Here is an 18795-nt window from a genome sequence, read left to right as displayed (position 1 = left end):
ACAAGAAAAGTATGATGTGAGCTTTTGGTCGGAAATTCCGACAACAAAAATGTTTCAGATGGGATAAGTTCTTGTCGGAAATCACGATCGTCTGTATGCAATTCTCAGGCCTCGTACACACGACAGTTTTCCTCGACAGAATCCATCAAGAAACTTGGTGGCAGAGCTTTTTTTGCAGAGGAAAACGGTCGTGTGTACGTTTTTTATCGAGAAAATTGTTGAGGAACTCGACAAGAAAAAAAGAGCACAAGTTCTCTTTTTCCTCGACGGGAGTCTCAATTTCCTCGTCGGGCTGGTTTTCAACGAGAAACACGTTTGTGTGTATGCTTAGAAACCCGCGCATGCTCAGAATAAAGTATGAGACGGGAGCGCACCTTCGGTAAAAGTAGCGTTTGTAATGGAGATAGCACATTTGTCACGCTGTAACAGACTGAAAAGTGCAAATCGTCTCTTACCAAACTTTTACTTAACACGCAGTAACATGAGATTAACAAAAGCAGCCCCAAGGGTTATGCGAGTGGAATCGAACTTCCCCTGCCGTCGTACGTGTTGTACGTCACCGCGTTTGAGAACGAGGAGATTTGGTCTTGATAGTGTTTACGTAAAGCAAGCTTGTCAAGTTTCTCCACAAGCCTGACAAGGAACTCGTCAAGGAAAACGATGTTTCATTTACGACGAGTTCCTCGGTCGTGTGTACGAGGCCTGACGCACAAAAAAACACGCATGCTCGTCACTGTGTGTGACCGTGTGTGTGCAACACGAGTTTGAGGGGATCTTGACATCTCATGTAAGAAAGAGTGGGGTGCGCTGGACAATTGCTTATAATTATTATGAGAATAATAAAAATCTATGCCGCTTGAAAAGTTGGGTCGCACACCACTGGTATCATCTACAAAAAACTTTATTGGAGACTGCGTAGACAGAACACCATGGCAGAATCATGTTCTGTCTGAGCAGTCTCCAATAAAGTTTCTTGTAGATGATACCAGTGGTGTGCGACCCAACTTTTCAGACTTCTGCTACAGGAGTCTGCACCTGCCCTTCACAGCTTCAGGCTGGGTTCACACTACTACACTACTTTCATCCTACTTTGCTCTGTGTTCAATGTTTCCCTATGAGAGCGTCTTGTAGCGTCCTACACAAGGCGGTCCGACTTTGAAAATGCTCCCTGTACTACTTTTGGTCCTACATTGATCCTACTTCAGGCCCATTGAATATCATTGAAGTCGGACCAAAGTAGTATCCTGTTCATGAAAGTAGGATGGATGTAGGACCAATGTAGGATAAATGTAGGACCAATGTAGCAGAGCAAAGTAGGATGAAAGTAGTGTAGTAGTGTGAACCCAGCCTCAGACCCCGTTCACACCTGAGCATGTTTCAGCTTAACGCTTGGAAACGCTCAACAAGAAACAAGAAAAAAATAGTTTTTTTTCAAAGGCTCCTATTCACATTTGTGTCAAAGTACATGAGTTACTTTTCAGGCAGATTTGTGCATTTTGTGTCCCTATAAACTTCAATAGAAACTGAACAGTGAGAAATTTGTGTTTTTTCAGGTGTTTTCAGCTCAAACAGCAGCTCCCTCTCCCCTTTTCTAGCATCACTCCACACTTTACATAGGTTTCTATTGGCAGCAGCAAAAACGCCTAAATGGAAAATGGCTGAAAAAAACGCCTATAATATTTGCAAATCTGCTCAAAAAAAAAAAAAAAATGCCTGAAAACGCTCAGCTCAGGTGTAAATGTAGCCTCAATCTTTAGTTATTACTAAAACCAGTAATAATTGAATACAGAGGCAATTAGTTAATATGATAAAGAGTAGATCCATTTATATAAAAATGAGAGTACCACTCTAAAAAAACAGCAAAGTTCAATGTGGTCAAACAGCGCTAAAAATTGGTAATGATTGTCCAATTTCAAATAAAATAAAATAACATAACATGCAGGTATTCATTGGAAACGGATTAGGGAGATCAAGGTAGTGAAGAAAGTTGATAGAATATTCTACACCTCTTCCCAGGATAAGTCACCACTTGTGGGGCACACTCCCCTTCGGGGTACTCACTCACCAAAAGGCAAAATATAGTATGCACTAAAAGGTATCTTTACTCTCTGGATCCTCCGTTTCTCAAGTGGGTATCAGGCAAAGGGTAGGCTCCACATAAAAACAGAGAAGGGTACCAGACAATAGTGTAATCCCGTTTTTATATCTGTATTGTCTATGTTTCTCTTTGCGGTTGCAGATAGCTGGGCATGGATGAGCGTCCTGGGAGCCTGGACCTGGTTGATGAGAGGGCTGTGCCGTGCGTGGAGTCCTGGTGGTCCAGTTCAGGAAGCAGGAGCTTAGTAGAGGTGAGTCTGGAAGCCCAGCTGACAGTGGCGTACTGTCAGCAATAGAGGAACCTCTATTGCTGACAGTACGCCACTGTCAGCTGGGCTTCCAGACTCACCTCTACTAAGCTCCTGCTTCCTGAACTGGACCACCAGGACTCCACGCACGGCACAGCCCTCTCATCAACCAGGTCCAGGCTCCCAGGACGCTCATCCATGCCCAGCTATCTGCAACCGCAAAGAGAAACATAGACAATACAGATATAAAAACGGGATTACACTATTGTCTGGTACCCTTCTCTGTTTTTATGTGGAGCCTACCCTTTGCCTGATACCCACTTGAGAAACGGAGGATCCAGAGAGTAAAGATACCTTTTAGTGCATACTATATTTTGCCTTTTGGTGAGTGAGTACCCCGAAGGGGAGTGTGCCCCACAAGTGGTGACTTATCCTGGGAAGAGGTGTAGAATATTCTATCAACTTTCTTCACTACCTTGATCTCCCTAATCCGTTTCCAATGAATACCTGCATGTTATGTTATTTTATTTTATTTGAAATTGGACAATCATTACCAATTTTTAGCGCTGTTTGACCACATTGAACTTTGCTGTTTTTTTAGAGTGGTACTCTCATTTTTATGTTTTGATACATACGTCTTTTTGATAGTATGTTTTAAATAGCTGCTTTTTTACACACTACTACCTATCTATATGATATTTTATTAAATATTAATATATATATCCATATTTAATATCTGGAGGTTTATGTATCAGACCATTACCTTCCTGGTGATTGACTGAATTGTCAACATATCAGCTGTGGCCTGGCTTCCTGGCGCTAAGGCGTGTCACTAGGCCTTGTGTGGCACTGTATTTATACTAGATCCATTTATATAGTCTTATGCCGCGTACACACGACCGTTTTTCATGACGAGAAAAATGCCATTTTTTAAATTGGTCATTAAAAACGGTCGTGTGTGGGCTCCAGAGCATTTTTCTCGACGTGAAAAATGGGCATTAAAAATTTAGAACATGCTCTAATTTTTCATGTCATGAAAAACGGTTGTGTGTAGGCTTTAACGACAGGAAAAAAACGCACATGCTCAAAAGCAAGTTATGAGACAGGAGCACTGGTTCTGGTAAAACTAGCGCTTGTAATGGAGATAGCACATTCGTCACGCTGTCACAGACTGAAAAGCATGAAGACTGAAAAGCGCGAATCCTCTCTCACCAAACTTTTACTAACACAAAATCAGCAAAAGCAGCCTAAAGGGTAGCGCCATCCGAATGGAACTTCCCCATTATAGTGCCGTCGTACGCGTTGTACGTCACCACGCTTTGCTCGAGCATTTTTTGTGTTTCACGATCGTGTGTAGGCAAGGCAGGCTTAACTTAAGAATCACGTCGAGAAAAACGTTGTTTTTTCCATGACATTAAAAATTGTGGTGTGTACGCGGCATTACAGATACAACTAGCCCTTTGAGAGCAACCATAATGCTGATGTGACCCACGGTAAAATTGAGTTTGACACCCCTGATCTACATACTAAATAAAACAGCATCAAAAGCATGTGTTTAAAAATGATATCAATTAAATACAATGGGCCAGATCCACAAAAGGGATACGCCGGCGTATCCCTGTTTCTATCTATGGAACTGATCTACAGAATCAGTTTCCAATAGATAGGCAGAAGATCCGACATGTGTAAGGGACTTACACTGTTGGATCTTAGGATGCAGTACCGCATCCGCCGCTGGGGGCATTTCGAGTCGAAATGCCGCGTCGGGTATGCAAATTAGCACTTACGGAGATCCACAAAGCTTTTCAGCTTCGTTTTTTCTCCGTAAGTATTAGTTTGCAATCGTAAAATTAGGGCTGCTTTTACAAGGCCTAAACTGTTTAGGCCTTGTAAAAGTAGACCCTTCTATCCCGCGTCGCCGTCTTTTTTTTTTTTAAATTTTTTTTTCCCGCCGCAACTCGTATATTTTTTTTTACGCCCGTCGCGATTCTCAAAACCCGGCGCAACGTAAAACCGCGCAAAGCACATCGGGAAAATGACGTCGTGAGCATGCGCAGTACGGCCGGCGCGGGAGCGCGCCTAATTTAAATGGGACACGCCCCATTTGAATAGGAACGCCTTGCGCCGGCCGGATTTAAGTTACACAGCCGAAAATTTCTAGGTAAGTGCTTTGTGGATCGGGCACTTAGGTAGAAATTTTCCGGCAGTGTAACTTAAATGGGAATATTTAAGTTACGGCGGCTGGCTGTGGATCTGGCCCAATGTAACCAAAATCCAAATTGGCTTGAAAACGGAAGTATTGTTATTTAAATCCAGGAACCTGAGATAAAGATTTGATTATACAGGGTTACCTAATCCTCAGTCTTCCTCCAGCCTGAAATGACCAGTGAAGTAAAACACAAAAAAAAGTTTACTGCTTTAATTTAATTTAGTGCTGTCAATTACATAGAAACCCTCGCATATTTATACATAAATTGGGCAAAAGGCAATTCTAAAATGACATGCAATTTAAATTTAGCATCTCATTTAAACAAAGATAATGATGGTCAATTACATCATATTCATAGATTAATGTGGATTTGATAAATCGTTAATAAATATTTATAGCACTTCCCATTCTTTACCTTCTATCTTCTTTACCAATGCTTTGTTAAGAAAGCACATGAATAAAAGAAAAGACCTAGAAACTTTAAAGTGAACTGCGGCCAGGTGATGGACATTCAAATGCTTGCTTGTTCTTAACAAGCAGTAAATAAACTTTAAAAACAAGCTGTCACTTACCTCTGTAGCTGAAGTCACTCTGAAATAATTAATCCTCAAAGTCTGCAGCTTAAGCCTCTCTGATTTACTATTATATTTGGCTAGATAATTTTCCCTTCTGAGCAGCGAATTAGCAGTCTGCCATCCTTCCAAATACAAATGAAAACAGAGAATAGGTGCATATGATGAGGGGGAGAGCGGACTGAGGGAACCTGATTTGAATGACTTCCATTGTGAACTTTGAGGATGAATTGCTCCCAGTGGCTATAATGTATTTTAAAGTTTATATACTGCTAGTTAAGAATATGTAAATATATTTTGTCCACTGCCACGTCCAATTCCAGAAAAAATATAGGGGGTAATCCACAAAGATCCGGCGTAACATACATTTTCCCATTTAAGTTACACTGCCTTAAAATTTCTACCTAAGTGCCCGATCCACAAAGCACTTGCCTAGAAATTTTTGGCTGTGTAACTTAAATTCCGCCAGCGCAAGGCGTTCCTCTTTTCATGGGGGCGATTCCCATTTAAATAAGGCGCGCTCCCGCGCCGGCCGTACTGCGCATGCTCGTGACGTCATTTTCCCGACGTGCATAGCGCGAAATTACGTTACGCCGAGCTTTGTGGATCGCGACGGGTCAATAAAGTTGCGTCGGGAAAAAAAAAAGATACGGCGAAAAAAAAAAAATTCAAAACAAAAAAAAATCGCGTCGCTGGACAGAAGGGTCTGCTTTTACATGGTGTAAACAGTTTACACTTTGTAAAAGCAGCCCTAATTTTGCGTTTGCAAACTAAAACTTACGGAGAAAAAACGAAGCTGAAAAGCTTTGTGGATCTCCGTAAGTGCTAATTTGCATACCCGAGGCGGCATTTCGACACAAAATGCCCCCAGCGGCGGATGCGGTACTGCATCCTAAGATCCGGCAGTGTAAGTCCCTTACACATGCCGGATCTTCTGCCTAACTATGGGAAACTGATTCTGTGGATCAGTTCCAAAGATAGAAACAGGGATACGACGGCGTAACAGCAGTTATGCCGGCGTATCCCTTTTGAGGATCTGGCCCATATTTTTTATTTGGACAAAGTGGGAAACAGGTAAAGAAGAAGTTTGGGATTTGTAAAAAAAAACAAAAAACAAACACACATACTCACCGAGTACAATTAAAATTAAATTAAGCCACAGGTGTAGTAAATCATTTGTTAAAAGAAGCTATTTTTTTTTAACAAAAACATGCAAAACCCTATCTCTGACCAATGTTTTGTTTTTGTTTTTGCCATATAATTGCAAAAGGAGATACTTTTGTCAAAGAAATTCTAACTCTTCTTCATTTTATTGTAAAAAATGTGCCTGGTTGCAGTTTGTGTTTCCAGTGGGGAGATTTCCAGCACTTCCTGTTTAAAAACATGACAGAAGTTCTAAGGCCCCGTACACACGACAGAGTTTCTCGGCAGAATTCACCGAGAAACTCGGTCAAAACCCGGATTCTGCCGAGAAACTCTGTCGTCTGTACAGTTTTGGCTCGATGGAGCCGCCGAGGAGCTCGACGAGAAAATAGAGAACATGTTCTCTATTTTCTCGTTGTTCTATGGGAGAAGGCGGCCCGCCGAGCTCCTCGGCGGCTTCATCCCAGAACTCGACGAGGAACTCGACGTGCTTGGCACGTCGAGTTCCTCGGCCGTGTGTACGGGGCCTAACTCTTGTCCACTTTTCCCAATAGAAAAAATGGTTAGGCTGAAGCTAGGTTTTCAAATTTTCCAAAACTGCAATGAACAATCAAAACACGAACTGGGAGTAGCCGATGCTAAAGTAAAAAAATGACAAATAACTAAGAAAAGAAGACACTGCTCCGGGTCAGTGAGCCACACTTTGCCACAATTACACTTACAGGTGACGGCCCAGTTTGCAGCTGATGATTTGATGCAACTATCAATGGTAGGGTAAAAACAGGGTAATGGTTACTATGAGTAAAGCCGCGTACACACGACCATTTTTCATGACGGGAAAAATAATGTTTTTTAAAATGGTCGTTAAAAACGATCGTGTGTGGGCTCCAGAGCATTTTTCATTACATGAAAATGGGCATTAAAAATTTAAAACATGCTCTATTTTTTCGCATCGTTATTAACGTTGTCGTTTTTCACGTCGTGAAAAACGGTCGTGTGTAGGCTTTAACAACGTAAAAAAAATGCGCATGCACAGAAGCAAGTTATGAAACGGGAGCACTCGTTCTGGTAAAATTTGCGTTCGTAATGGAGATAGCACATTCGTCACGCTGTAACAGACTGAAAATCACAAAGACTGAAAATCGTCTCTCTCCAAACTTTTACTAACACGAAATCAGCAAAAGCAGCCCCAAGGGTGGCGCCATCTGAATGGAACGTCCCCTTTATAGTGCCGTCGTACGTATTGTATGTCACCGCGCTTTGATGAAACATTTGTTTTTCACGATCGTGTGTATGAAAGGCAGGCTTGACATGAATCACGTTGAAAAAAACTTAGTTTTTTTCTAGACCATTAAAAACGGTCGTGTGTACGCGGCATAAGTGCTAGTGTAGCACAAAATGTTTCTAACAAAGGTGATTTTTCAGTAGTGCGGCTGTCTGGAGTTCCCTTTGCATCTAAAAAATATATAATTAAAGGTTTAGCAAAAGCAGACAAGGTTAAAAAGATCTTACTTAGAAGGAAATAAATCATGGCTTCACTCAACACATATTCCAATTTGGGTTAAGTGGGGCAGTGTCTCATCCCTGATTCAGTCTTTCCTGCTGTCTGGAAATAGGAATATAGATCTAACCTCTTCCTTGACATCACTGTATCATTGAACGTGTTTAGCAACTGGATTCGTTTCAAAGCTTTTATTTCATGCTAGGGTATGAGGAGGTCTGCCTATTAAGCTCCTGGATTGCCGAGAAAACCAGTTTGGGATTAAGCTCTGTCCCACGTAACTAAAACTAGACATATCGGGCCAGATTCAGAGACATCTGCGGTGGCGTAACGTATCGCATTTACGTTACACCGCCGCAAGTTTTACGGGCAAGTGCTTGATTCACAAAGCACTTGCCTGTAAAGTTGCGGCGGCGTAGCGTAAATCCCTCCGGCGCAAGCCCGCCTAATTCAAATGGGGCGTGGATCATTTAAATTAGGCGCGTTCCCGCGCCGAACGTACTGCGCATGCTCCGTTTTGAAATTTCCCGCCGTGCTTTGCGCGAAATGACGTTGCACCGTCGTAATTTTTGAACGTCGATGTGAGTTACGTCCTTTCCTATTCACGGACGACTTACGCAAAAAAAAAATGTTTTAAATTCGACGCGGGAACGACGGCCATACTTTAACATGGCAAGTCTAAATATAGGCCAAGAAATAGCAGCTTTAACTATACGCCGGGAAAAGCCGACTAGCGACAACGTAAGAGAATGTGACGGCCGCGCCTTCCTTCGTGGATCGCCGGAAAAAGCTAATTAGCATACCCGAAGCGGAAAACGACGCGAACTCCACCCAGCGGGCGCCGAAGTATTGCACCTACGATCCGAAGGCGTACAAAGCCGTACGACTGTCGGATTGAAGCCAGAAGCCGTCGTATCTTGGTTTGAGGATTCAAACTAAAGATACGACGCGGCAAATTTGAAAGTACGCCGGAGTATCAGTAGATACTCCGGCGTACTTCTTCTGTGAATCTGGCCCATCATTTTTAGGTGGACTTTTAACCACTTGAGATCCGCGCTATAGACGAAATACGTCCGCAGCGCGGCTCTCAAGTGCCAAGTGGCCGTTTAAAAACGGCCTTTATGTGCATTACCCGCGCGCGCCACTGGGTGGCGCGCGGCGGGTAAAAAACTGTCCCGACGCATCGCCGAAGACCCAATGCGTGTACCTGGCGGCCGCGATGTCCACCGGGTACACGCGATCGTCGGTGACACGGCAGGTGACAGCAGGGACGTGGAGCTCTGTGTGTAAACACAGAGCTCCACGTGCTGTCAGAGGAGAGGAGACCGATCTGTGTCTCTTGTACATAGAGACACAGCATCGGTCCCCTCCCCCAGTCACCCCCCTCCCCCCACACAGTTATAACACACCCAGGCTACACAGTTAACCCCTTCCTCACCCCCTAGTGTTAACCCCTTCACTGCCAGTCACATTTATACAGTAATTCGTGCATTTTTATAGCACTGATCGCCGTATAAATGTGAATGGCGCCAAATTTGTGTCAAAAGTGTCCGATACGTCCGCCGCAATATCCCAGTCCCAATAAAAATCGCAGATCGCCGCCATTACTAGTAAAAAAAAAAAATAATAAAAAAAATCATAATTCTGTTCCCCATTTTGTAGGCGCTATAACTTTTGCGCAAACCAGTCGCTTATTGCGATTTTTTTTTTTTTTACAAAAATACGTCGAAAAATACGTATCGGCCTTAACTGAGAAAAAAAATAGTTTTTTAAAAAAAAATTGGGATATTTATTATAGCAACAAGTAAAAAAAAAATATATTTTTTTTAAATTGTTGCTCTTTTTTTGTTTATAGCGCAAAAAATAAAAACCGCAGAGGTGATCAAATACCACCAAAAGAAAGCTCTATTTGTGGGGAAAAAAGGACGCCAATTTTGTTTGGGAGCCACGTCGCACGACCGCGCAATTGTCAGTTAAAGCGACGCAGTGCCGGACGCTGAGATTTCGCCTGGGAACGAAGGGGGTTTATGTGCCCAGTAAGCAAGTGGTTAATATCATCAGTCATGGTAGGACATCTATTGTCTATGGTTAGTTTAAATAACATTTTTTTTATTACTTGGTGAAGTTAAAATAAATGTTCAATTTACCACTGTCTTCATGGTCCATTGCATCTAAAGCAACAGGAGTGCTGCCATATAGGGGGGGGGGAATGCTATGGGGTTTATTTGGTAAAGCTGGAGTGGAGAGTACAAACTCAGTCTCACATCTGCATAGAAACCAGCTTGTAACCTCAGCTTGGTCGATTAAGGAGGTGTTAAGCAGCTACATATACTGTAGCTACTAACTTTTAATATATGGACACCTACCTGTACAGGGAGCCCGCAATGTCGGCACCCCAGACGATTTTCAGATCGCCGCCATCTTCTGCCGGTTCCCTGCTGCACATGAGTGAAGTGCGCTGCGCTTTCTAACTGGCTGGGTCGGAGGAAGGAGGGCAGAAATTCTGAGGGACGGTGCAGAAGCGCCGTCTCCCAGAAGTGGGGAAGGGTACCTGTCAAAAACAGGTACCTGTCCCCCCCTCCCCCTGAAAGGTGCCAAATGTGACACCAGAGGGGGGGGGAGCAGATAAGCTTTGCCAATAAGACTTGGAAGCATGTTGATTTCTGTGCAGTAGGCAGGGGCGACCTGTCCATTAAGGGCGCATGGGCACCGCCCCCCCATCCATCGCCGCCCCCATTTATGCGTCCGGCCCCTTTCAGTACACCGGCGCATGGATTCCAATGCGGGGGTTATTACAGAGTCAAAAAGAACTTTAGATCCAGGCACACCAAGACAGGGGACTCACATACATAACTGCAATTATTGCAGCCTAGATTGTGATTCTGTAGAAACCTTTTATATTGGCGTACTGGTGTTTACAGGAAATACTTTTTTTTTATTACATTTTCTTATGTATTTTAGTTGTTTTATTATGACTTTTACATTTAAAAAACTCTTAGGCAGGCCATACATGGGTCGAATTTCTTTAGAAAATCTTATCTGAGAATTTTCGTTCGTATTATAATCCATCGGTCCATTTTCATCAGACGAACCGATCGTGTTTACAGGGCATTACTCTTCTATGGTTTTATTACTGGTATTTTGATTTTTAAATGGGCTACTAAAGAGAACTATCTATAGTGGGTCAGTGCAATTACTCTACCACAATTACTCTACCTGTCCACAACTGTTGAAATCAGCCACAAAGTGCATTGTGAGAAGAAGCAGTAAAGCACAGCAGGAAGCAGAGCCTGTATATGTAATAAGCAATTCTCTTATTAACAAAAAACAAAAGTGCAAACATTACCACATATTACTATGTGTACTAAGTTGATCTCCTTTGCACATTTTACAAAAAATATATATATATATTCTTTTTAGGGCTGCTACTGATTAAAATTTTCGTGTTAGATTAATTGATTTTTTTTAATCGACTAATTTCGATTAATTATAACGCACATACAGTTTTCAGATCACCACCATATATAGTCCCCACTGTAATATCCACAGACATCTCCCCCACTGTAATATCCACAGACATTCTCCCCACTGTAATATCCACAGACATCTCCCCACTGTAATATCCACAGACATCTCCCCCACTGTATTATCCACAGACATCTCCCCACTGTAATATCCACAGACATCTCCGCACTGTAATATCAACAGACATCTTCCCCACTGTAATATCCACAGACATCTCCCCCACTGTAATATCCACAGACATCTCCGCACTGTAATATCAACAGACATCTTCCCCACTGTAATATCCACAGACATCTCCCCCACTGTAATATCCACAGACATCTCCCACACTGTAATATCCACAGACATCTTCCCCACTGTAATATCCACAGACATCTCCCCACTGTAATATCCACAGACATCTCCCCACTGTAATATCCACAGACATCTCCGCACTGTAATATCAACAGACATCTTCCCCACTGTAATATCCACAGACATCTCCCCACTGTAATATCCACAGACATCTCCGCACTGTAATATCAACAGACATCTTCCCCACTGTAATATCCACAGACATCTCCCCACTGTAATATCCACATACATCTCCCACACTGTAATATCCACAGACATCTCCCACACTGTAATATCAACAGACATCTTCCCCACTGTAATATCCACAGACATCTCCCCACTGTAATATCCACAGACATCTCCGCACTGTAATATCAACAGACATCTTCCCCACTGTAATATCCACAGACATCTTCCCCACTGTAATATCCACAGACATCTCCCACACTGTAATATCAACAGACATCTTCCCCACTGTAATATCCACAGACATCTCCCCACTGTAATATCCACAGACATATTCCCCACTGTAATATCCACAGACATCTCCCCCACTGTAATATCCACAGACATAGGTGTGCGCACAGGGTGTGCCAGGTGTGCCCAGGCACACCCTAATCACTCCCTGCAGTGCATATTCCCCCTACTGCCCGGTGTCCCCTCACACAGCATGGCTGGCTTCCCTCCTCTCCCATTGGCTACTGCAGTGGGCCCACATAGATGATGTTTCAGGATGAGTGGGGGAAGGGGTAATGTCATTTGCCGGTCCCCTTACATTTCTGAATGAACACAGTGAGAGATCTGTACTGTGTTTTTGAGCTTTCAGGTGCACACCCTAATGCATCAGGCTGCGCACACCTATGTCCACAGACATCTCCCCACTGTAATATCCACAGACATCTCCCCACTGTAATATCCACAGACATCTCCCCCACTGTAATATCCACAGACATCTCCCCACTGTAATATCCACAGACATCTCCCCACTGTATTATTCACAGACATATCCCCCACTGTAATATCCACAGACATCTCCCCCACTGTAATATCCACAATCACCTCCACTGTAATATCCACAATCACCTCCACTGTAATATCCACAATCACCCCCACTGTAATATCCACAGACATCTCCCCCACTGTAATATCCACAATCACCCCCACTGTAATATCCACAGACATCTCCCCCACTGTAATATCCACAATTACCCCCCCCCCCCACTATAATATCCACAATCTCCCCCACTGTAATATCCACAGGCATCTCCCCCACTGTAATATCCACAAACATCTCCCCACTGTAATCCACAGATATCTCCCCACTGTAATATGGTCCACATCTCCCCCACTGTATAGGAAGATTAGTGCTTGCTTAGTCTTACCAGAGAAGTCGGCCGAAAACAAGCAGTTGAGGCCGGGTGATGACGTTAGCGCGCCACTCTATGCTCACCTAGGCCGCCACCGAGTGGACCAAGATGGCCGACGCTCCGGGCGTTATCCCGAAGCTGCGGCCTTTCCCATGGCCGAGGCAGCAGCGGAGCTCCGCGGATCACGTGGTGTGCCAATCCGCATATGGTGACCGGTTCAGATCACGGATCATTTACGATCCGTTGCACCACTAGTACCGATCAAAAGAATTTTGATCGATTAAAAAAATTAACGATTAATCGAGGAATTGATCTTTCCACAGCCCTAATTATGTTTACATTTTTGAGGTCCACTCATCCTTGGCCAAGCTATATACACAATATAACCCTTAACCTTTATGCAACCATACTGTATCTACTCATCAACCTAAAGCAACGCAAACAGGTTTAGGAGTCCTAATAGGGCTGTGGTATTTCCTAGAAACACATACTAAAAAGATATATACAACCACTTTTAAATAGTCTGAAGTGTAAACCGTAAATACTATCTTACAAATGTGGCAGTGGCACACCAGAGTTCTATTTCCCTTCTAGACTGATGTCTTCAAGTAGCCCTCAAATTACCCCCCTAAAACTGTTTTATTTTTTTTGTGTATAACATGATCTCTGTTTATTGACAATTTTATTTTATGTATTCCCTAAAAGAATGGACACTTAAAGCTCAAATGACAGAAACAACACACCAAAACAAAACTCCCTGACATGCCCATATATTTGTTGAACTTTGGCTTCAGAAAAGGTGATAACTTTTTAAGCATCCACCCATTCCATATTTGCTCGTTTATTTTCCTTTGCTGTTTGCTTTCTGATACCGCATGCATCCTCAGGCAGATATACTCACATCAATAGATATACAGGGTTATAGGTAGACACATATTTGAATTTCATGAGAAACATTCTTTAATAAAGGTTAAGCTTCCTCCTTAAGGCATTTGAGACTTCCAGCCTAAGCGCTGAAATGTTTAATGCACTTCTTGCCATGTGTTATTGCTTAAGTAATGAGCAATTATTGAATTTCTTTTTAACGTGTGAAAGGTTGTCATGCTATTTATGAGCTTTTAAGGGCACCCATACCTTTTCGCTGTCATCATTGCATATGTGGTCTTGATGTACTGGCTGACACTGAAATGTGGGGCCCAAATGACCTGCACAAGAAAACAAGAAAGGAGATTTATCATTCCTTGCAACAAATCAGTAGTGAAACCACATATACCACTAACCAGCAAGAATATAATGTGCCAATACCACGATCCCAGATCGAACTTTACACTTTGTTTCCCAACGTCTGCCTATTAGGTATGTTTGCCCTTTCTTTCTTTATGTTCACCAAAACAGGAAGTGAAGGTGAAACTGCCCCAAAGTAAACATGGACAGTACTTTAGATATAAATAGATATAAATATTACACTAATGCCGCGTACACATGATCGGAAATTCCGACAACAAATGTTCGATGTAAGCTTTTTGTCGGAAATTCCAACCGTTTTTAGGCTCCATCGGACATTTGCCGTTGGAATTTCCGACAACAAACATTTAAGAGCTGGTTCTCAAATTTTCCAAAAACAAAAGTTCTGGATGCAATTCCGACGAACAAAAATCCTACCCATGCTCGGAATCAATTTGACGCATGCTCTGAATCATTGAACTTCTTTTTTCTCGGCTCGTCGTAGTGTTGTAGGTGATCACGTTCTTGACGTTCGGAATTTCTGAATTTGTGTGACCGTGTGTATGCAACACAAGTTTGAGCCAACATTCCGTTGGAAAAAAATCCAAGGTTTTGTTGTCAGAATTTCCGATCGTGTGTAAGCGGCATTATAGGTAATGTATCCTAGCTGAATTTCGTATAATGTAACAAAGGAAAATTATATATTTGTATTATTATTAATTCTTTCTTTTGACAGATGTATACATATAAAGCCACAGTATATATTTCGTACAAATTTAATCCTGACAGATATAATTACAGCCGAAACACATTTTAAAACATCAGGTATACCCAACATGCACGTGCTCATATGTCGACTTACAAGATAATCAAAAAAATAATCATACGGCCTGATTCAGCTGACCCATAAAGACTGGAAAGCACCTGCACACATTGGAAAATGGTACTGTATAATATATAACGTGAAAATACTATGTATCATACAACAAAGAAACATAGGAATAGATTTTGAATATCACCATATCTGGGCTTTTATTTCCGAAAAACCTCTTTGGAGGAATAGATTTGAGATAGAGACCCCCAAAGAGGATAATAAGGGGAAAAGTCTTGTGATGAGATAGGAGTTTGTATATACGTAATGGAAGGAAAGAAGAAAAAAAAAAAGGAGGGGGGTGATGTTAATTATAAGAAGGTAGGGGGGAAATACACACCAAGAGCTCCATAGCCACCGCTGGTCCCCATGCCTGAAAGTGCCATCACTGGGTAGATATATTCGTATTAACCTACAGTAAGTGTGACCTAAACATTTTAGGCATTGATGTTGATTTACTAAAGAAGTAGAGCATTTTGACTTAGCAAAGTGTATGTTTACCTTTCAAAATAAATATTAATGAATAGGGTGAATCTGTGTCCATGTATTTTTTACATTTTCCAATTCTGTTCTCTTACAGAAAGAAGGCTATTTTTTCTATCCCAACTGATACATCTGGATAAAAAATGTCACTTTATCAGCAAAGCTTCATTGTAATTTTTTTTTCAAGATCAAATAAATATTATTTTTATCCATTGTCACAGGGCCCCATAGGCTGCTGGCTATTCTATTTGGTAATCCGGCACTGGTGATCATCCCACCCTTTCTGTCTTGTTTATCTGTACAGATCTCTATTGATATCTAGGGGTACATGAGATGAGTCCACTACATGTAAACCTAAACTGGCTACTAGTGGATGGAAGACAATGCTAGAGTCTGCACAGGCCCGAGAACTAAGAACTCTTTCAAGACTCTTATGTCCGTGTTTATAAAAAGGATAAGGGAAGGTAAGTGAAGTTTTTGGGGATCAGTTCTACTTTATATGTTTCTCATGTTTGAAAAGTATATGTTAAATTTCCACTTATTGGAGATCCCCCACCACCATATAAACACTAATTAAAGGCTAAAATATATCCAACAAGAATGCACTGTGCTTAGTTACTCGGCTCCCTAGGAGGCATCAGTGATGCATTAGCCCATTAAAAAACATCTGGGTCTGGGGTAGGTATTATGGTTTTTTTTTTAAGCCGTTAATTAGTGTTGTTTTATTTGGGGAGGGAAGGCTCCCAGATAAGCTGACCTTGATATTTTATGGCTAGATTTTACATTAGATGCTCCCGTATCAATTCCTGTATTTTATAAATCTCATTCATGCATGACATGTAGTATAGGAGGACATATGCAGTACAAATGCGGATATGGATAGTTCAAAATGTTTTCAAATATAACAACAAAATATATATATATATTTTTTCAGGCTTTTATAGTGATGGCCAGGCTATAGCAGGCTGACATGTGTCAACGCTCAGTGGAAATAACTATCAATTTCCTTTGACACTCACACTCATTTCCACTGGGGACTATGTCTCAGGCAAAGCCATAGCATTAGATTATCCCTGGAATAAATCATGTGTGCAACACTTCTTAGAACATCTGTTTAACCTCTACACAAGGGCCCACTACACAGAATACTAAGCAAAGCATAACTATGACCTTTCCTTCAGAATAGAGTTTGCTGGACAATCATCTGAAACCTGAACATTATGTTGAGCGACATTTGTGAATGTCACAGACTTTTACTACAACACACTTAGCTAGTTTACAACCCTTTGCACAAAAGAATACAATTCTGCTTCCCAAAGTGACCCTGGCTATTCCTTCTGATCAAAGCAAAAATGAAAAGTCTTATGAGTGACATATAAATGCGGTAAATTGCGCAAAAAATATTTCATTGTGAAAAAATACATGAAAAAATTGTTACCTAACATTTCATGGTCAGATATAGCCTAGATAGATGTTGTTTGATATCATCAGGTTTTATCTCCCTTATCTGTTCAGCCTTCTGGATAGGTAACAGAAAGCTTGATATCTTTGAAGTGGTGGTAAAGTCCTTTCCTGACGCATTCATGGCAGCACACACACTGGGTTGTGACTCCGCCTCCACAACCTGACAGGATTGGTTAGCTATAAATTTGAAGGGGAGACGCCCTGCACCATTCTCTTTTTTATCCTCACCTGACGGATTGGACGGACACGCAAGTAATGCCTCTTACCACAATCGCCCCAGCAGGTTCATGCCTCTCCTGTTTGGAAGTCCCTCCTGTACAGTCTCTAAATGAGCTTTATGGTGGGAACCCCGCTCTGGTGGTCTCAGGGGCTCATGGAAATATCTGGCACATTTGTAGCAAGCTTTAAAGAAGCTTAAATTCTCGCAGTGACCCCCACTTTCCTCCTCTTCCTCTCCATTATGTACTGTCATGAATGTATTGTTTTCTAAAGCATTTACCATCAATTCATATTGCGGCAGTGTGCTATGGCACCCCCATACTGTCTGGGTCACCCCCACTATGTTTACTTCTGCCATCCAGTGTTTGTATTTATATCTGGTACCTTTTTGCATCAGCTCTCGCCGAGCCTTGTAAAGCATTTACCATCAAGGTTATTTATATTGGTATCTTTGTGTTGGATCAACTCTCTCGGCGGTGTGCTGTGGCACCCCCATACTGTCTGGGTCACCACCACTTATGTTACTTCTGCCATACAGTGTTTGTTCATATCCGGTACCTTTTTGCATCAGCTCTCGCTGAGTCTTGTGGTTCCTCTGGCACCCCCATATTGTGTCATCACCACCGCGTCCTCCACGCCGGTCTGCGCATGCGCGCAGCACAACGATGACGCCGCCTGTCCCCTCTGCCCTCTTCCAAGATGGCGCCGGACGAGCGGGACGCTTCCGCGCATGCGCAAACGCGTCATCCGTGCCGCGACGGCAGCGGCGAATAAAAAAAAAAAAAAAAAAACTTAGTCCTACGGCGGTGACTGGAAGCTGTCGTTTTGCTGCTCTGCCTTGCCAGAGTGAAGAATAGTAAAGGTTGGTACACTGATGTCCCAGCCCAGCTGGCCCAAATGTATTTTACAGCCTAAATAAATAAAGGGAAGTTTATATGTATGAAGGGGAAAAAATATATATAATTAATTATTAAAAAAAAAAAAAAAAAAAAGAATAATAATATAACTTTCTAATACTTAATAAATAAGTAAAATTCATTGGGGGGGGGGGGGCATATTTAACGTCTCGCCCTTTCTCTCCTCTCCCTATTTTTTCTGGGCTGTCTCTCTTCTATCTTCTCATGGGGGTCACTGCCCTCGCAGACCACCATTAACTACTAGGTATAGAGGCCGTCCAGTAGGTGGTAAGTAGAGAAGAGACAAAAGAGAGCCTGACCACCAACGCTACTTTTTGGTAGCCCCATCGGGTCACAAGACGCAAGTTCACGGCAGACGGAGATCAAGCCATGCCTCCGGCAGGTCACGCAGAAGTCGCTCAAGGTCGCCTCTCGCTATCATCACTCATAGCATAGCCGTTTGCGTCACAGCCGCTCCCGTCATAGTCGGTTTCACCGCAGACGATCACCTTCATCCCACCATGAACGGAGCTATTATACCCGCCCCATGGCAAACGCTTGCTGAGTATGCGGGGCTCCAGTCTTGCCAGATAATCGGCTTACCGCCTTTGCTTCAACAAAGCAACCAAGGAGAAGGAATGGG

At 42.5% G+C, this 18795-nt stretch overlaps 1 protein-coding gene across 1 annotated transcript in view; it reads right to left on the bottom strand.

Annotated features, from left to right (window-relative positions):
- RNF38 (ring finger protein 38) overlaps window positions 1-18795 on the bottom strand; it is a 416254-nt gene that overhangs the window by 159968 nt on the left and 237491 nt on the right. The window contains exon 2 of the mRNA XM_040361749.1: window positions 14130-14200. Coding sequence (XP_040217683.1) covers window positions 14130-14200 — 71 coding nt within the window. The remainder of the gene's footprint in view (window positions 1-14129; window positions 14201-18795) is intronic.

Source organism: Rana temporaria, chromosome 1 (genome assembly GCF_905171775.1).
Source record: "Rana temporaria chromosome 1, aRanTem1.1, whole genome shotgun sequence".
NCBI classification, from domain to species: Eukaryota; Metazoa; Chordata; class Amphibia; order Anura; family Ranidae; genus Rana; species Rana temporaria.
Note: the sequence above shows the minus strand (reverse complement) of the source record. Positions and strands in the feature narration are given on the sequence as shown.